The sequence below is a fragment of the Desmodus rotundus genome, chromosome 1 (genome assembly GCF_022682495.2).
Source record: "Desmodus rotundus isolate HL8 chromosome 1, HLdesRot8A.1, whole genome shotgun sequence".
Taxonomy (NCBI): Eukaryota; Metazoa; Chordata; class Mammalia; order Chiroptera; family Phyllostomidae; genus Desmodus; species Desmodus rotundus.
This window is the reverse complement of record NC_071387.1, coordinates 8,509,258-8,530,528: the sequence shown is the minus strand read 5'-3', so window position 1 is coordinate 8,530,528 and position 21,271 is coordinate 8,509,258. Positions and strand designations below refer to the sequence as shown.

At 38.4% G+C, this 21,271-nt stretch overlaps 1 protein-coding gene and 1 long non-coding RNA gene across 4 annotated transcripts in view; one reads left to right on the top strand and one right to left on the bottom strand.

Annotated features, from left to right (window-relative positions):
* Nucleotides 1–11,610, top strand: part of LOC123479935 (uncharacterized) — a 38,691-nt gene extending 27,081 nt beyond the window's left edge. Inside the window, exons 2-3 of the long non-coding RNA XR_006655765.2 lie at nt 3,517–3,621; nt 11,255–11,610. This is a non-coding gene — a long non-coding RNA (uncharacterized lncRNA). The remainder of the gene's footprint in view (nt 1–3,516; nt 3,622–11,254) is intronic.
* Nucleotides 1–21,271, bottom strand: part of NR6A1 (nuclear receptor subfamily 6 group A member 1) — a 194,657-nt gene that overhangs the window by 118,853 nt on the left and 54,533 nt on the right. The window contains exon 1 of one of the 3 annotated variants that reach the window (XM_053920764.2): nt 5,492–6,022. The exons of the other annotated variants lie outside the window; for them this stretch is intronic. Within the exon in view, the coding sequence (XP_053776739.1) occupies nt 5,492–5,627 (136 nt within the window). The 5' untranslated portion in view covers nt 5,628–6,022. Of the gene's footprint in view, nt 1–5,491; nt 6,023–21,271 lie in introns of those variants that run through there. 3 annotated transcript variants of the gene reach the window in all.

The following is a 21,271-nucleotide window of genomic DNA, read 5'->3' as shown; positions in this document are numbered from 1 at the left end:
ATGCCTAAAAATATATATTATTATTAGCAATCTACACTTCCTAATACTACCACAATTAATCCTGATGCAAAGTCAAGTTTGAAAATCATTAGATTAAATGACCTTCAAGATTCCTGACAGCTTTGAAAGTTATAAAACCTTAAACTGGAATTTATTTTGTTTTTTCATCTCAGAATTTTTTCCCCTCTCTATGATTAGCATTCCATTCAAACAGAACTGTCCATCAGGTTATCAATGAAGACACAGATCTAAAAACAGTATGTCAAGTGTTAATAGCTTACCCAACCTAGTAAATTACTATTTCATTTATGAAAATGAGGTAGATCTAAGCATAGCTTTTCTAGAAAATATACACTTAAAAATAAAGCTTTAAAACATTATATTTTACAAAAACTCAATTACATGCTGGAACTAGCCAAGAAAAGCAAAATTTGAAGAACATTTTCTCTAAATGTTATGAATAACTAAATAGTTAGTTATGGAATGACTATGTCTCATTACCTATAACTTAAGATGCCTTAACACAAAGCTATAATCTACCTCAGGCAATAATAAACTTCATAAGAATAAAAATCAAGTTTTTAAAGCAAGTGCCATATGCTTAAATTTAACCCAATAAACTAAAATAGGTCAAAGGAAGGAAGCCATAATCCTATATTACTGGTATATCATCAGGGTTTCATTTTTGTAAAAAAAGGAAAAATTGAGTCCTTTAATCACTTTTCTTGTTTATTTCATCAACTAGTGGAGGCAAAAACACATCTTCTTGGCTCTAAAGGACATTTAAAAACTCTGCCAACACTTTTCACACACTGCAAAAAAAAAAAAACCAAGATTCTCTCCAACTCATTCCTTAATCCCCATGAATATTAGCTAATACATGACTGTGGTTCCTATTTCTGTTGTGACTTCATATTCCTAACTCACATACTCACTTATTCAGCTCAGCTGAACAACAATCCCTGGTACAGTTACTTAGAAGAGTTGTTCATTGATTACAGATATCCTGTGAATTAATTTACCATGGGAAAATGAAGTCCTGCTTCCTGTGGGTTTGCAAAATAATCTAAAATAAAGTCTCAAACACATGAAATCATTGTTACTAGGGGGTGAAGAATTCAGGTGGCCCTTAAAATATTTTGATAGTTTTTGAAGTATGTGTCTCATTTAAAGAGAAAATATTCATTGCCTTTGGCACTAGATCAAATTATCTCAGTGAGTTGGCCTCCCCTTGTCTTCCAGTCTCATCTGAAGTGTCTGGGGTAACTTGATACAAAGTTGCCATGTCAAATAGCAAAATGTACTAAGCTATTACATTTAAATTTCTATTCCTACCTCTCAACTCTGGTAAAACCTCAAGCAGGCTAAATATAAGAATGACCAATAATTCCATATATATACAACCACAATCTGTGGCACACATTTTTTTCCCTTTTCCTAATATTCAAGTAAACACCATGGATTAAGCAGGCTCCTTTGTAAGCATTGTCTTAAAATAACACATTCTTTCAGCCTAGCTCAAAGCCAGAATTAGTAGTCATAGTGCTGGAATCAGATCCAAACAAATGGTTGCTGGGCCTGGGGCAAGGTGGGGGATAGGGGGGTGGGGAATGGTGCAGGAGGGTGGAGGGAACTGTTGCAAAATAAGATAGTTAAATTAATTCAAATATTTGTGTAACTTCTCATCTGGAAACTTCTTTTGCAATTTCTACTTGTATAAGCAGAATTAGTACTTAATAGCTGTTATCTACAATCAGTAAACAACCTGATGAAGTCTAAATAACTACTTTTCCAGGGACTATCCCTGTCTGGTTATTACTGTCTGGTTACATCACACAGGGTTGCTTTAGAGAAAAGGTGTGACTAGATGATGGCGACCACGTGCACTGCTGCTGGCAAGAAGCCATTCAATAAAATGAATATCCCAGCTTCCAATGACAATGACCAATGACAAGACTAGACTGAAATCTTGGTCTACAGCTCTGGTCAGAATTTAACCTGAAATTCATAGGGAGGCTACAGAGGGGTTCTTGGGAGTCCATAACTGAAATCACTTTCAAAATTTTGTTTATGTGTATGTATTTAGGGGAGAGATTCCACAGCTTTCTAGAGAGTTTTTAACTATATTATCTAACTTAATCCTCACAATCTATGTGGTAGATACTAACATGATTCTCACTTTTATAGATTGAGGAAGTTGATGCTTATGGGAGATAAAAACTTTACCTGAGGTCAAAAAGAAAGTGGTAAAGCATTAATTTCAAAAATTTCTTTAAAGTGTACATACAAATAACTAGTGGGAGACCATTTAACTATAAAAGAGGCTTTTTACACTAATGTATACAGACTAGAAACCAAATTCTGGGCAAAACATGCAATTTATTTAGTAACATGTAAGTAATAGTTGCACATGATTTTAACAATTTAAATGTTTTGAAATAACAATGCATATAGCTTTTAACATGTGTCAGGTACTATTTTACACACTTGACATATTTTACCTCATTCAGTCCATTTAGTCCTCATGATAGTCCTATGAGGTAGGTACTATCAACATCTCCATTTCGCAGATAAGGAAACAGAGAAACAGGGAGGTTAAGTAATTTGCCCATGGTCACATAGCTACAAAGTCAAGATTCTAGCTTCAAAGGCTGTGCTCTTTATTAGGCTATAATAGTGCTTTCCAAACACTTAATATATCAACATTTTAAACTATGGTCACTTTAAAGAGAATAAAAAACATAGCCAAGTAAGAATCCAATTTAGAAACATCTATCACGACAGGTACTTTATTCTACTTAGCACATATGAGCCAAAAGCAATGAGAAAAGCAAGACCTAGCAATTACATTTGCATGCTACTGTCACGTACATAACCTCACAGCTTTTCACAACTCCGTGCAAAAGGACAAGTGCTATTTGTCCTGCATCTTCACTGATGCTCTGAGAGGTTAATCTCACTATACGCCACTCTCCCTCTATTGGAATATATTTCCTTCTCTGTCTAGTGAAAATTCAACTAAATATTCAAGGCCCAGATCAAATGAAACCACTTAGACGCACCTTTCTTGACACTTTAGTGCAGAATTAACCTTTCTTTTCTGTTATCCTGAACATGGTTCATGTCATTCCACCAGCACAGCAATCACCCTCTTTATCATAAGCTGTGTCTCTGTCTAGTTCCCAGGGTAGACACTGAGCTCCATGATGGCAAGGACTATATGTAGGAGAAAGGATTCTCAGGATTATGCTGCTGAATTAGTAAAGGAATGAAGCAGAACACGAGCAGTGTGGCTGAGAGGAACATGAATTCATGCTGACATGTTGTCATCCTTACAACTTAAGATTTATCCTCAAGGCTAGCAGAATCACCCCAAACACTTCAAGAGATGCTCCCTGCATGGTGCCTGGGAAGTGCCCGGGCAGACAGCAACCTGCGAAAGTGACTCCTCTGCTATGGTACCAGTCCCTAAAATACTTCATTTAATTGAGTTTATGCTTCTTGTTTTCTTTCAAGTATATCAAGAGGCCTCAAGAGGACTATGGAAACATTTACATCTCCAAATTGAAGCTAAGTAGGCTTCAATATTTTGTAGCACCTCTGCAAAAGTAAAGAAAGGAGGTAAGTGAAATGATAAAGGATGGCATGGTGAGTTCTGACAAACTCAAAACCCATCTAAATCAAGAATTAAATAGTTGGACCAATTTATTAAATATGTAGTTTCTATAACTCTTTGCTAAATTAACCCTTAGACTTTATCCTTGCTTTGAGTACATAAACCCTTTAGCCAAACTCACTTAAAAGACGCAATATGTGCCTTAAACTCACTTGATAAAAAATAAAATTATGAACTTAAAGCAAATTAAAGGAATGAGGGGGCTGAAAGCTTTATTGCCGTGAAAATAATCATTGCAAACACAATGAGAAGTGCCCCAGAAGCCCAGCTTTCACTCTTCTCTAGTTTTCAAATCCATGACAACCATTCTTTATGCAAATGGTATGAAGCACTGACATCTCTTCATATCATCAGGCCAAGCAGAAGACCATTTAAAATAAACTCATTTAAGATTTGCAAAAATAATACACAAAACAGCTGCTTTTTTATTGTCATTTGTATACAACTTACTGTCATATCACTGAGAACTCAACAAAGCTGGCTAACTGAAGTGTTTTGACAGAGGGTGAAATAACTAACCTGATGTAGAATGTAAAAAGTTTACATTCAAACAAAATATTCAGTGGTTGGTTTTTTTAATTATGTACCATTTGTCTGCTTTAAAAATAAATTTGAGAACAGTCAACCTTTAATATTTAAACCTAAAGCAAATGGTAGTAACTATCCCTGATTAAAGATTAACCTAAATTCAGCCAGCAGTTCTGTAAGCCCTAATTGCTACTGAGCATTCCTGGAGCCCTCCCATCATAAACCCTACATTCTGAAGAGTTCCATCCATATAATTAATTCATTTTCCAGATATTTCATTAAGGACGCCAATAGCCAACAAATAAGCAGTATGTCCACAACGCACTGAAACCCTTTATGCCAAAAGCAAGGGCACGTGACATTTTAGTTCCTCTCTTGTGACCTCCCTGAGAAATGCGGGCTTTTCTATTAGGTGGTAGGGGGGTTTGTTCCTTTTTTGTTTTTTTTAACATAGAAAATAACTTGTAGACTACCAACAAACCTCTGTGATAGCCTAGTAATCCAGGATCTTAGCTAGGGAGACTATCAATTATGAAGGTTAATTTTTTTCATCTTTCTGTATGAAATATTTCACCTACAGTCGCACCAACTATTATTAAAGGCAAATAAGAGGATGTTTACTATTTGACTTAGCTCTCACTGAAGCTTCTATCCTCAGAAATTCAACGGTAAGTTTTGTTGTGGATAAGGGAGGAGGAAGTATGGTCAGTGAACTCTGCAATCATGAAGTCCAGGGTTTAAGTTCCGCCTTGTACCGGTGGCTTTTGGCTACGTGACTCTGGGCAAATCAACACTTGATTCCTGTAAGACTCAGTTTCCTCATGTGGTAAAGTGCGTTGCTGAGATTTTGATGAAATAAAAATATACAAATCTCAGCACAGGGTAGGATACTCAATTTAAGTTCCTTTTTACCCTCTCCCTTTAATAATGACATAGACTACTATAAAATGGGGTATTTGACGTTTTCAGAATTAAAATATATCATTCAGAGCCATCTTCTCAGACATCCACTTGAGTCTGCTTGTATAAATATTAGTCTCACAATCCTGACGTTCATTAGCTCTCAGCTGTATACAAATACGTTTTCAAAATTTAAACACTCTCAAATTAAAACCTGAAAAGAGAACATCTGGCCAAAATGGAAGCGAAGGTAGATACACTGTGCCCCCTCGCACAACCAAAAGGAGAACAACAAATTTAAAAACAAAAAACAACCAGAACTGCCAGAAAATCGAACAGTATGGAAGTGCAATAACCAAGGAGTTAAAGAAGAAACATTCATCAGACCGGTAGGAGGGACGGAGACAGGCAGCCAGGGCAGAGAGGACTCACGACACGGCAGCATCTGGAGGACCCGGGTGTGTGGCGGCTGGCAGAGCAGGCAAGGCGGCAGCTGGCGAAGTGGGTGGTTCCACATTTGCATGCAGATAAACCAGGAGGAACAACTAGGGAGTGAGACAATCCTCGCAACTCAGAGTTCCAGCACAGGGAAGTAAAGCCTCAAAGCCTCTGACTGGAAAAACCTGTTGCGGCAGTGGGAGAAACTCCCAACCTCGCAGGAGAGCTCGTTGGACAGACCCACAGGGTCCTAGAATGTACACAAACCACCCACCACGGAATCAGCACCAGAAGGGCCCAATTTGCTTGTGGGTAGTGGAGGAAGTGACTGAAAGCCAGCCCAGAGCTGAGCAAGCAGCTCTGTTCCCTCTCAGACCCCTCCCCCACAAACAGCGCCCAAGGCAGTAAAGTGGTTGCCCCGCCATGGCGAAAATCTAAGGCTCCACCCACTTACTACGTGACAGGCGCAGGGAGACCAAAAAAAAAAAAAAAAAAAGCCCAAATGAAAGAACAGATCAAAGCTCCAGAAAACATACAACTAATTGATGAAGAGAAAGCCAACCTATCAGATGCACAGTTCAAAACACTGGTAATCAGGATGCTCACAGAATTGCTTGAGGATGGCTGTAAATCAGAGGAAGAAGTGAAGGCTATACAAAGTGAAATAAAGGAAAATGTACAGGGAATCAACAGTGACAGGAAGGAAGCTGGGACTCAAATCAACAGTTTGGAGCGGAAGGAAGAAATAAACGTTCAACTAGAACAGAATGAAGAAACAAGAATTCAGAAAAATGAGGAGAGGCTTAGGAACCTCCAGGACATCTTTAAACGAACGTTCCAACATTTGAATCATAGGGATACCAGAAGGAGAAGAGGAAGAGCAAGAAACTGAGAACTTATTTGAAAAAATAATGAAGGAGAACTTCCCAAATCTGGCACAGGAAATTCCAGTGAGTCCAAGAAGCTCAGAGAGTCCCAAAGAATCTGGACCCAAGGAGGAACACACCAAGGCACATCATAATTACATTACCCAAGATGAAAGATAAGGAGAGAATCTTAAAAGCAGCAAGAGAAAAGGAGACAGTTACCTACAAAGGAGTTCCCGTCTATCAGCTGATTTCTCAAAGGAAACCTTGCAGTCAGGAAGGGGCTGGAAAGAAGTATTTGAAGTCATAAAAGGCAAGGACCTACATCCAAGATTACTGTATCCAGCAAAGCTATCATTTAGAATGGAAGGGCAGATAAAGTGCTTCTCAGATAAGATCAAGTTAAAGGAGTTCATCATCACCAAGCCCTCATTATATGAAATGTTAAATGGACTTATCTAAGAAAAAGATGATCAAAAACATGAACAGTAAAATGACTACAAACTCACAACTATTAAAAACTGAACCTAAAAAAACCCAAAAACTAAGCAAACAACGAGAACAGGAACAGAATCACAGAAAGGGAGATCACATGGAGGGTTACCAGCAGGAGGGTAGGGGGAGAATGGGGGAAAAGGTACAGGGAACAAGAAGCATAATTGGTAGGTACAAAATAGGGGGAGATTAAGAATAGTATAGGAAATGGAGAAGCCAAAGAATTTATATGTATGACCCATGGGCATGAACTAAGAGGGGGAGGGCAGGGAATGTGGGTAGGAGGGGGTATGTAGGGTGAAGGGGAATAAAGGGGGGGGAATGGGACAACTATAATAACATAATCAATAAAAAATTATTTTTAAAAAGGAAGGAATTTTAAGAGAAAAAAACTTGAAAAGAATGTGAGAGCCACATCAGAGTGGTCTCACTGCTCACTGGCTCCTGAAAGGTGGGGACAGACTGAAGAAAGGCTGCCAGGGCCAGGATCCAGCCTTCAGAGGACTCCAAGGAACATTCAACGCTGTCGGTGAGTTTGGGATTTGAAAAAAACCACCGACCGTTGACTGTACCCTGGGGTCCTTACAAACAACACTACAATTCCTGAAGCAAAGGAATAGGCTGTACCTTCACATATTACATGAAACCGCCAGAACCAGTCCCACTGCCTGTCCCCCAAAGGTGATTTTTTAAAGCTCCCCTCTGTATCTATTGCCCAGTTTTTTTTGTTGTGCTTTTGACAAACACGTGTTTTGTTTCAAAAAGATGAGAAGAACTCCATGATAATAAGTGTACTTAAATGTCTCCCAGAAATATGCCATTCTGGTGAGAAATATCAAGGAGAGATTTTTTTAAAAAAACATCTATTTTATTTTGGAGCAAAATCCAATTAAGTATTTTATACTTATTTCTCCCATATACCCTCAAAACTTTAATTAGGGGCAAGGGGAGGATTTAATAAGCAAAAATAGCACAAAACTTTCCAATGTCTGCACAGTTGTTAATCACATTCTGCCTCAAGTTATAGTTAATGTGGTTAAGTTTTGACAGCCCCATTAGAATATGAGCTATTTGAAAACAGCTATTGCCTCACTATTTCCATCATACATATGCTTATTTAAATGTCAGTTAAATTCAAGTAAAAAGTCAGGTCTGGAGTCAAGCAGATCTGGGATGCATCTTGGCTCAACGCCCTAGCTAGCTGTGTGACTCTGGACAAGTGTCTAAGTCTCAGTGATCTCATAAAAAGTAGGAGATGATAAGAATACCTACCCTCACGGTGTTTTGCAATTCAATGAAATGAAAATATAAGGTGCTTTGTACCATTCCTAGAACACACAGCGAATGTTCAATATATGTAAGCTATTATTATTAACCCGAAACAGAACCTGTGCTAATTTAACTTGAAAAGTACTCATATTTCTCAGTACAAAAGAGAGAGAAAGAAGCAGGGTCCTCAACTATTGTTTATACCTCCCAGTATTCAAGCACTGCCTGTGTGATCACAAGGCTACCTGTTAGCTTCTCCAGGAGCCCTTCTCTTCTCTGAGCCACAGTTTCCCATCTTTAAGAGCCCCCCAGCTCTACTGTCAATGTTATCAATAATTACGTGGGTTCTCAACCATTAGTTACTAGGAGAAATGCCACACCTCGAAGAAACCAGTGTGGAAAAGAAGAGCCAGGAGTTGGGGAGAGCCAAGGCAACTCCACCAAAAGGAAACACTGATGGCTGCACTCAACATTCATTGCTGTCGGTGGGTTTGAGTCTGAATCAACTCACTGATCAATGAATGCAAACTGCGGACCAAATGACCCAAGGGTAAGGCAGGCGCAGAGAATTCATCAGCTACTGTGCTAGGTGGCAGCTGCTGCTGTCTCCAATATACGGGCTGAAGCCTCTCTTGCTCTCTTTGGTTCTGGTATGAAACAGGCTCTCTAAACACCTAGTACTTTCATTTTTTCATAGATGTTCTAGACTTGAGGAAATGATATTTGACCAGAAGTATAAACTATATACCTTGACATCACACCATATTTTAAAATAATCAATGCTTCCCTAATTTTTAAATTAAAAAGAATCAATGTTATTACTTTATATTCAAATATAGAAAAATATAAAGTAAAAATTGAAAATCCCTCTCCTCATCATTCACAATCCATTTCTTCAATGGCCATCACCTGTAAATATTATAAACAAGTTTAATAACTTGTTATAAATAAAATAAAATAAACTCAGTTTATTGCCTTATCTACTTATTAATAATTTATCTTATCTATTAATTATTATCTTATCTATTTATTATTAATAATAAATATTGAATGTAACGGTTATCCTTAGAGAACTTTTGGGGGGTTTTTTTGGAGGGTGGCTTAAAACAAGTTCATTTTTTACTTACTGCTGTATAATCTGCCTTTTCACTCAGTTATACATTATACATGGCCTTCCACAACAAGCCTTACATTATTCTCATTCTTTTAAATAACTATGTAGTCTTAGTATGAATGCCCTGCTTATTATTGCTCAAATGTACTTAAGTATTCTCTTTTGACCAATGCTGTTAGGCCCATTAATTCTGGCCTTTGCAAACCATGTCCCTCAAATAAGAAAAAAATCTACCTGACTTAGGAGATGCACATCATTTTTCTTAATAAAACTTAGTATCAATCTCTGATTCTTATAAAATAAGCTAAGCCACTAAATCTTTCATCATGATGACAGGAAAACAAGGGCCTTGTTTTCCATACACATTTTTACCATACACTTAAGTCTGAGATAGAAACAGATTCTCATAGCAAAATTCAAATTAAAGAAGGCAGGAGGAGGACAGTCTTGTCAATTTAGCCCTCCAAAATTGGAAGGAAGGAAAAGTACCGGTTTAGTGAGACAAAAACTAAAAAAAGAAATCAAAGACAAAAGAAAAAGGCAAAAAGTGACAAGAATTCAGGAAAAATACAAGCTCAGGCCAGTGTTTCCTAAGCCTGGCTAGGCCCCACAATCACCTAGAGTTGTTTTTAAAAATACAGATTCTTGAGTTCTCCCCTAGACCAGCAGTAGGGCCCTAAAATCTGTATTTTATTATAACAAGCTCTACAGGTGATTTTGAGCTACCAAAGGCTGGTCCAAGAAAAGCCAAGTTCACCAACTTAACACCAGCCTCCACCACCAGACTTCATGTCATACACTTTTCAACTATTTCCCAAACTTTTCTGCCATCATCTGATATTGCCAGGTATACCCACACTCATGCTGCTATTGATTATCTCTCTTCATAGAACATACCATTTTGCACCATGTTGTGGCAGCTAAATACATATCAGTTGTGTCTGATGTTATTTAAAGACTGATGCATTTGAGTTTATGCTTTCTCAAAACGAAAACCTCCCCTGAAGAAGCTAATGAACAACATTAAATTCAGATGACTGTTCACCCAAGAAGTACTTAGAGAAATCAAAGTTTTCTTTCTTTCATATTGGTGGACACAGAGAAAGAAATTCAGATAGAGAAAATTATTTCCAAATTTTCTGAAAAATTAGAAAAGAATGTCTAAGATGTTGTTTGAAAAATGTACGCCTGAGCAAGTATGCCATTTACAGAGAATCAGTAGGCTTGAAATATGCCAATGAAAAAAATGACATATTTCAGTCACCAAAATCCTGTGCAGTTTCTCTTAGAGAAAACTAAGTGCTACAGGGAAGAGAGACAATGATGTGAGTTTAAGGGTGTTTTCTGCAGATGAGACTGTAAATAAATATCAGCAACAAAGAAAATGTGTGGCATACACAGGGGTCAAGAGCAGAATAGTTCTGGGACTGTCAGGGAGTCATGAAGAATAGCACTGGAAAGGTAAAAGAACGAACTACAGAAGATCTTGTGAACGAGGCAGAAAAATTTAGAGTTAGTACAACAGGGGGCCTCTTTAAGTGCTGAGCTCTGAAAGGAGGTAATGAAAGCAAGACTTTTGGAAGACTTACCACCCTGATGTAGAGGGAGGAAGGGAAGAGAGATCTGAAAGAGAAAAAGAGAGACCTGTTGCATAAATGGCCTGAGGCAGCAGGATTGGAAAGAATGGACACGCTCTCTCAAAGAGCCATTTTATTAGCTTTGTTTTCGGTTGTTTTCTCTTTTTCAAAATAGGATTTTTTTCCAAATATGTAGTCGCTGAAAAATTCATGCTAAAGGGAAAAAGGAAGTCCACTAGTTGGCTCCTCTCATCATTCTGTTCAGTGTATATACTCTCAAATATTTCAGAGATATTTAAAATACATGTATTTATATTTAGATAAAATATCACAAATTATACATAACGTTCCATAACTTCTTTTATTTAAAATACTGTGGCCATCTTTCCAGCTCAATAGACCAGATCCACCTTCCAAGAAACGGGCTCAAACAGAAAAGACAGCAGGAAGTCCAGAATGCTGCCAAACTCTGTTGACTAGATTGGGAGCCTGGAGTGCACTAAGAAACAAGCAATTCTGAACTGGAAGAGAGAAAAGATTTTTTTTTGAACAGAGAATGCACATTTGTGATTTACAAGCACAGAGCCGAGAGTGAATGCACAGAAAGAAGCGTGGTGACACAGTCATTGGACATACACTGTGTACCTCACCTGCAACAAATGCTAGGAAATGAGGAGGAAACAAAAGTGCAAACAAACAGCAGGTGAAATAATCCCAAGTGTGAAAAGTTCCGCAAAAGAGAAAAATAAGGTACTATGGGAGCAAATTTGGAAGAGACCAATCTGGTCTTGGAAGTGAGAATGGGAAGTGACCTCAAGAAAGAGACGTGTAAATGAAGGCTGGCACGGTTAAGTGTAAATTGCCAGAGTGAGACAGGTGGAGTGAGTGTTCTGAGTGGAGGGAATGGATGGCATGTGTACATAGGGAATAGTGCTTTCAGAAAATTGAAAGTGTGGCTAAAGCACATAGAAGGCAAAGAAGAGGTCATGAGACAAGGTCAGAGAAGAAGGCAGAAAATTTTTTAAATTACTAATAGTCTTAGAGAGAACAATTTTTTGGATTGATAGCCAGGGATGAAAACGGATTTCTGGAAAGGCAGTGATGAAGACCTTGAGCCATCTATGTGAACCTGGACAAGTCACTTAACTGTTAAATTTGTATAAATAGTAGATATGATAATAGTATTTGCTTGACAGGGCTACTTGAAGAGTAAAAATACATGTAAAACATTTGGCACAAAGCCTAATACTAAACAAAATACTAAAATCTCTCTGTGTGTGTGCGTGTGTGTGCACTGGCTGATAAGAAGTAAAAAGCAGAGTGAAGGTCTGGAAGCAAAACTGTGGACAACTAAAGTCTCTAGGTTATAGAATTAGAGGTGACTTTTATTGTATGTTTATTATTTTAACTCATCTATGTCTTCCAAGTGTTTAGTAATAAGCATGAACTATTTCAACAATTAAGAAAAATTCTTTTTAATGTCTTTTTTTTGAGGCAACAATTTCTTTAAAATGCAAGGTCTACCTATGTTTGGCTGAAAACCAGATGCAAGAATCCACAATGAATAAGGAAAAAAATGATGGACTATTTCTATCAAGAAAGGGAACCTGTCAAAAGCACAGCTGCAGGGATAGTAGCAAGTAATGGTCCACGCTGGAAGTGGTCACTTGGAGGGCACACACACAGCCTCAAAGAATAAACACGCTGAAGGAAATCCAGCCTACTCCTGTTCTCTCAGGCTGTCTCTCAATAGGATCCACCTGGATCTTGTGATCCCGTATCTTAACAAGAGGCATGACAGGGAGTGGACATTCCATAAGTGTTTGTCAAGTGAATTTCCTCATGATTTCTGGCACAATTATGTTTATAACCTAGGATGTGGTCTACCCCTTGAACCAAGCACAGAATACCTTCGAGTCCTCTGTGCCATGAATTATACCTGTTCCAACCCAGGTATAATTTTATTAGCTACCAGATATCAAGACAAACCTACCCTGATTATACTGGCTATAGAACCCCTGAACTTATACTGAAGTCCAACTGCTCCTCCTATTCTTCTGAACCTACTGAAAATACATGAAGTCAATCAATCAAAATCATATGCCCCTTTCTCTCCTCTTTCCCTTAAATAGTTGAGGCAAAACAGTAGCATATAGGAGAAATGATTTGAAATATGGAGTCAGAAAACCTGAATTTAAATCCAGCTGTGTAATGGCTGTGTGCACTTGGACAAGTAAGTCACCCTGTAAGCTTAATTTCTACAAAGGGGGGACAAAGGATACGTCTCCTCTCTCACAGGATTGTTATGCAGCCTGAGTGAAAGTGAAAAGTGGGCTGCACACAACACACAGCAGTACAGCCCCAAACATCTGGTCTGTGATGGTACCATTCCACAGGTTGTCTATTTTCAGTAGACACACTTCTCTTACTCCTCAAACTCTCACCAGTTGTCAACCAGAAGCACATGTTTGTAAGATGTCTATCTGGCTGGGGTTAATCTACAACCCGAGGCCAAAAGAAGGCATTTTTCTGTATCATCAGCTTAAATGGTCCATCAGAGCCACACTCCAGAGAGTTGAGTCCAAATGATTTCTCCACTTGAGAAAGTCCTTTCCAATGGATTCTTTAGTGGGACCGGGTACAGGGCAGGGTTTGGGGAGCAGTGAGGGACAGCACAGGTTCCAAGGCAAAGATTAATTAGAGGCATCACAAATCAACAGGCCATCACCTGACTGATGAACTTAAAACCATTTTATCCAAAAACATCCTCCTTCCAACAAATCTTAGGTCTTTTAACAGCTTTATTTAGATATAATTTATGTACCATAAAATTAATCCACTGTTAAGTATACAATTTGATGGCTTTTATTTACTTATTTATAGAATTATGTAACTATCACTGCAATCCAATTTTAAAACACTTTCAGCACCCCAAAACTACCCTTGAGCCCATTTCCAATCAATCTCCACTCCTACCCTTAAGCCCCAGAAAACCACTGATCTGTCTTCTGTCTCTATAAATGTCTTTTCTAGACATTTCATATAAATGGAATCATACAATATGTAGTCTTTTTGAGTTTAGTTTCTTTCACCTAGCATAATATTTTTGAAGTTTATTCATGCTGTAGCATGTATCAGCTCATTATTTTTTCCTGTTGAATAGCACTCCACTATATAACTATTCCCTATTTTATCCATTCACCAGTTGATGGGCATTGAGACTGTTTTCAAGTTTTGACTATTATAAATAATGCTGCTATGAACATTGACAAAGTCTGTGTGTGAACATATGTTTTTATTTCTCTTGGGTAGACACCTAGGAGTAGAATTGCTCCACCATATGGTAAATTTATACTTAACTGTTAATTAAATTGCCAAACTGATTTTCAAAGTGATTATGCCATTTTACATCCTCATAGCAATGCACAAGCTTTCCAGTTTCTATACAGACTCAGCAACACTTTTTAGAATATTTTTAGAGTCTTTTTGACTACAAACATTCCAGAGGGTGTGCAGTGAAAATTCACTATGGTTTTAATTTGCATTTCCCCAAAGACTAATAATATTAAGACATTTTATGGCCCAGAATATTCTCAGAGACTGTTTCATGTACACTTGAAAAGAATGGATATTCTGTATGAAGTATTCAATGTGAGCTATGTTAAGTTGGTTGATAGTGTTATGTCTTCTATATCCTTGCTAATTTTCTGTCTAGTTCTTCTATCAATTATTGCAAGTAGGGTATTGAAATTTATAACTTATTATTGGATTACCTATTTCTCATTTGTCAGTTTTTACATCACGTATTTTGGTGCTGTTGTTAGGCAAATATTTTTCAATTTTTTTTAAAGTTTTTGTTTAGATTTTTTGGAGAGGGGAAGGGAGGGAGAAAGAAAGGGAGAGAGCCCTAGCTGGTGTGGCTCAGTGGACTGAGTGCCACCTGCAAACCAAAGAGTCGCTGGTTCAATTCCCAGTCAGGACACATGCCTGGGATGCGGGCCACTTCCCCAGTAGGGGGTGCATGAGAGGCAACCACACTTTGATGTTTCTCTCCCTCTCTTCTTCCCTTCCCCTCTCTCTAAAAATAAATTAAAAAATTAGAAACATTGATGTGTGAAACATCATCAGTTACCTCTCCCACACTGCCCAACTGGGAACCTGGTCTGCAACCAAGGCATGTGCCCTGATTGGCAACTGGCAACCTTTTGGTTTGCAGGCCACCACTCAATCCACGGAGCCACACCAGCCAGGACTGTTAGGCATATTTTTATAATTGTTATATTTTCCTCTCATAGTCACCACTTTTCTAAGGCAAGTCTCCTATTAACAGCGTAGAGCTGAGTCCTGCTTTTTTATCCAGACAATCCCCCTGCCTTTTGAATAGGCAGTTAGTCCATTCACAGTTAATATAATTATTGATATGGTTGGATTTATGTATGACATTTTGTTGCCTGTTTTCACTTGTTTCATGTCTTTTGTTATCCTTACTGAAGGATATATTTTTATTGATTTGAGAGAGAGAGGAAGGGAGAGAGAGAAAGAGAGAGTATTGATGTCAGAGGGATACACTGACCAGTTGCCTTCCATGTGCGCCCCAACCGAGGATCAAACCTGCGACCTGAGACAGGATCAAACCCGCGACCTGAGACAGGATCAAACCCTCAACCTTTTGGTGTATGACATAATGCTCCACCAACCGAGCCACCCAGCCAGGGCTCATGTCTTTTTAAACCTCTCATGCTCCATTGCCATTTTCCTGTGTGAAATATTTTTTGGTGTGTTCTTTTAATCCCTCTGTTGACTTTTTTACTCTGTATTTTTTGTTATTTTCTTTATGGTTGCTCTAGGCATCACAATATGCGTCTTCAGTTATCACAATTTATTAACTTAATTCCAGAAAATATAGAAACTTTCTCCAATATATCACCTATTCCCTCCTTTCTGTTATTAATATTGCCGTATAAATTCAGTTATAATTACTGCTTTATATAATCTTATGCCTTTTTTAAAAAATTGAGAGAGTAAGACAAATATAAAGAATTATATTGACCATTTCCAGTGTTTTTCATTTCTTCTTAAGGATTCAAGTGATCATTGGTGAAACTTTTTTTAGACTTAAGAACTTCTTTTAGTATTTTAAGGCAGGTCAGCTACCAACAAATTCTTTGTCTTTTTTAATGTGGGAATGTCTTTATTTTGCCCTCATTTTTGAAGAATAGTTTAGCTAGATGTACAATTCTTGGTTAGCAATGTTTTCTTTGCACGCTTTGACTATGTCATTCCACTACCTTCAGGCCTCCATTGCTTCTGATGAAAGTCAGCCCTAAAGCCTATTGCAGTTCCCCTGCATTTGATAAATCATTTTTTTCCTTGCTGTTGCCATGATTTTTCTTTTTGTCTTTGTCTTCTAGTTTGCACATGGGGTTCACCAAATTTTTTGAATCTGTAAACTAATGCTTATCATCAACTTCAAGGTTTGGGGCCATTATTTCTTTTAACACTTTCTGCTCCTTTCTCTCACTCCTCTCCTTTTATACATGTATATCTTTATGTATACACTTTTATTTATTTATTTATTTTTAGAAAGGGGAAGGGAGGGAGAAAGATAGGAAGAGAAACATCAATGTGTGGTTGCCTCTCGCACGTCCCCTACTGGGGACCTGGCCCACAACCCAGGCATGTGCCCTGACTGAGAATCGAACCAGTGACCCCTTGATTCGCAGGCCAGCACTCAACCACTGAGCCACACCGGCCAGGGCACTTATGTATACACTTGATGCTATCTCACAGAGCTCAGAGGCTCAGTTCACTATTCTTCCATCTTTTCTCTCTGTTCTTCATAAAAAATAATTTTTACTAATCTATCTACAAGTTCACAATTCTTTCTCCTGCCATCTTGAATCTGCTATTGAGTCCCTCCTAATTAAGTTTTCACTTCAGTTATTATACTTTTTAACCTAACACTTCCATTTCATTCTCTCTTGTACTTTATGGAGATTCTCTATTCATTGAGTCATTGCCATCACGGGTTCCTTTAATTCTTTGAACATGGCTCCCTTCATTTCTTCGCAATGTCTGTAAGAGCTGCTATGAAGTCTTTGTGTGCCACATCCAACATGTGGGATCATTCAGACAGTTACTACTGACTGATTTATTTTTTTCTGAGTATAGGTCACACTTTGCTTCTCTAAATGTCTTTGAATTCTTTTGTTGCATACTGAATATTTAAAATAATGTACTGTTAACAACTCTAGATTCTGATGTTTTGCCTACTAAAGTTTGTGGTACTGGTGGTTTTTGGTTTGTTTTTCTTTTGTTTTGTTTTGTTTACTAACTTACCTGGACTAAATCTGTGAAACATGTCTCTCTTGCAATGCATGGTTTCTGATGGCTCAGGGTCCCCTCCCCCTTGTTTTTATTTTGAAGCCAGGCTTCTACCAGGTCACCCCTCTTATTTGCATAGCTTACTGATTGGTCAAAGGAGGAGTTCCACCACCTTGAGCCTTTTTATTCTCTGCTGATTGACCTGTGGTTGGGATGGGGAGCACAGTCACACTTTAGGCCTTCAAGTCTGACATAGTTTTTATTTTCTGCTGGGCTTTCCACATGTCCTTTGCATTGTCCAGAGATGTATAGGTGGCTTGGGCTCACACTGGTGTGCGTAAAACCTCCAGTCAACCCAGGGTATCTAGAGAGATTATCAAGCTCCCTGCAGTTGTCTCGCCTCCCAGACCTCTCTGTTGCAATGCTGTCTAGTCTGCTGCTCCACTGTTTGCCGGAAACAGGACTGTAACCTTAGGCTAGCAAAGTTGCTGGCTCTGCCCATTCCATGTGTCACCAAGACCACCGCTTTTAACTGACAACGCTCCAAATCGAGTGAGCCCTTTCCACAGGAGTGGTGAAGCTGCTGGTTTTCATGGCCCACCTCACCCTGGCTGAAATGGCATCAATCCTGGGCAAGATCACAAACTTGTGTTCTTATTCAAAACTCAGTGGTTTTTATGAATAAATGCTTCTCAATTTGTTATAAGCCTATGGTTGTTTTTGACAGTTTTGTCCAACTATACAGCTGCTTTTGGGGGACAGAATTTACTGACACTCTCACTCACTCATGCCCAAAATGAATCTCTTCCTCAGGTATGTTTTTACAAATCTCGTAAATGATAAAACCCTAAACTTGGTGAAGCCAAACAGCCAGTCTATAATCAAATCTGTTTTCCTGGAATTAGACCCAAGTGTCCTAACAGCTAAACTGTTCAAATACAACTCAATCCCAAAATACACTTAGGAGGAAACACTTCCCAGGGAAAGCAAAGGACTAAAGTCACTCTAGAATACTGAAATTATTTTCAATTCCAGAAGGCAACAATACAAAACTTTGAATATTAAAGAGTTAGTTTCAGTTACCATCCCAAAAGTGCTAACTATTGAAGCCACTACTGCCTTCTTTGTGTACACAGAAACTGAGGAACCAGTCCCAGAGTCAACTGTGGCTAAGGCCAGAGTACATGGACAGTCTCAGATCTTGTTACCAGGTAGTTACTCAAATAGGCCCTACACAAATAAATACACTGAGTGCTACAGCTGGCCTGGCCACTGCAATTAACCCATTGGCATGCCTGGGTTTAGCACCGGTCCCTTGCTCACCAGCCCAGGCTTAACTCTTGCCCATCTGAGCAGTACTATCCAAATACCCAAGAATTATGAGTCAGTCTTACTCCTTACACTTCCAGCCAACAACTGGGTGGTTTGAAAAAACCTTTTCTACTTGCCCAACTTTAGGCATTACATAATGCCTGGATTCTCAGTGCATTTGCTAAATCCCCATCCTCCCAACCCCATAGCTAGCAAACAATTCTAAATAACCATGCCCTTACATTTGCCCTACCAAGCCCTGGCTGGTGTAGCTCAATGGATTGAGCATTGGCTTATGAACCAAATTTGCCTACTGTCAAATACCAGCCTTAACGGTGAGCTTCCACAACCTCCATCCTGCTTTGTTTCCTGATTGACGTTATCAAAACAATTTGTCTGCTCTATTCATATTCATCTTAGAATGCAGTTCTAGCTTCCAATAGGTGGCCAATGGGCCATAGCTCCTGACAGGACAAAGTGACATCTGACCAATGCTGGGCTTATACTCTTTCCCACACTGAAAATCTGAACACAAATGCTTCAGTTAGTTGTGTTGAGCACGGGTGCTGGAAAGACATGATAAGGCGGGGCACAGCAGGAGCACCCATTTTTCCATCATGGACACAGAAGCAAAGAATAACCTTCTGAAAGAGAAGAAATACACAAAGTTGAGGCACCAGAAAAGGAGAGATAAGCACCAGCATCGTTTCGCTCAAACTCTAGTTAGACCAATCACTTCTCCACTATACAGCTCCTTGTGTTCGACCCATGTTTTTCCAGCTACACCGAGTGTCTTTACAAACCCCTGAGGACAGACCATATTCTCTAAGCTCCAAAGTTTTCTTTGGCTATGATGAACAGGACAATGAGAGGGAGAGTAGTCTTAACCTTTTAGCCTTAGCTTGTCATCTGGGACCCACCACCTACTTGGTAAGGGTGTGACAGGGATTATATTAGGCGAGAATAAAGTGCTTGGCAGAGCATCTGACACATGGCAGACCCCACTAAAGGTAGTTCTTTTCTATATTGCCTGGATTAAACTTGTAATTCTTAGGTAATAATCACATCACTAACAGTTAGGACATGGATGGCACCAAGCATGTCAAGAACACTGACCAACAGTAAGTCCTGCTGGGTGGTATGCTTTTCACACGACAGTACTACACTACTAACTTCTGAGCAGCCACACCACCTCTCAATCAACAACGACTTCTCCCAAATTTGTTTCTAGTCCCGTTGTATTTCTGAAGCTTTGAAAATAACTCTGATTTTTGATCTGCATTTGTAGGATCATTTCCACTAATTGGCCAATGTTGCTTATAAGATTTGTTTGGTGATATTTTTATTCTGTTGTTTCAATAGAGAAAACAATGGTCAGAGGTTGAAATTAACGGGTCAGAATTCACATTTATCAAACTTACGTGAAGAGATGTAATATATTTTTGGTGAAAGATACCTAAGGGTCAAAATTATCATGACTGTTAGGAAAGGGTGGTGAAGGCATTTTAATTCTAAGTTTTTGTCTAACAAAACCTTTCAGAGACAGACAGGAACAGAGATTAAATCTCACAATTAAGATTATTTTAATAAAAGTCATATTTAGGGCTTGGCTTACTGCAGCTTAGTTATATAGAATTCTGGACAACTAAGATGCTAGATAATCCAGACACAACAAATCAATAAAAGGCCCAGCACAAAATCTTTACATAAAGAATTTTATTTCCTTCTCAGTTACACAGATGTACTCCATTCGACACAGGAAAAACAATTCCTAGAAGAATCATTTGGTGTTAGATTCACATAAATATTAATTCTATCAACAGAACTGATCACACACCGAGTAGCAATTCTATCAACAGTATTAGAGCTATTATTATAAACATCTCTACATACACACATATACCCAGAATGGGGAGATTTTTTGTTTTTAAGTCATAAAAACACCATTTTTCTATTTCACACCTAAGTTCCAAAAGCTTGTTGCACTGAGCCTCCTTCTAACTAGGCTGCAGCTATTTTTCTACCTTCTCTTCTTCCTCTCCAGTCTTTTAGCCCTAAGAGTCTCAAGGTATAACGTTAAGAATCATCCTGGTGAATTAACCCAACACTCATCTCCATAATATGAGTGACTGATGTTCAATTCATTTCTGCTTATGAATGAAGGCTACCTGTAAGTAGCTTGTTAACTGACTGCTAATAAAATTCAACTAAACCTAACCCTAATCCTGAAGTTCAACTAAAATCAGTAAGAGATTCTTTAGTATTATACTAAGAAGACTGGCTACGGCAAAATGGATGGCAATATTGCAATAACCTACTGCAAATACATACATAAGTTAAAATCTATAATTCTTACAATTCCACTACAACTGTTGGGGGAATTAATAGCAGCTTTCAATTGTTGCTATTCTTGTTTTTTAATCTTCAATTATGGCTCAATCAACAACATCATTTTCAAATTAGTTTGATATATGCTGTGTATAATGATAGGTATATTGCCTCAACAGTATCCTTATTTTAAAATTTCCCAGTAATTAGACTTTGAAATGTGTATGTCATGTTTCAAAAATGAACCATAACATACAACTGCTAATGCACGTTGATCATCCTTCCCCTGAATTTATTTGTACGTAATACTCTACTGCCAATGAATTATTTTCAACTGGAAAGTAGGAACAGGCAGGTTAACTAGGTAATGGGATTCCGCCCAAATCAGCAGTGGTCAAAAAAGCTGGCTTCACTACCACAACCAAGCAGCTCTAGGGGCCGCCAG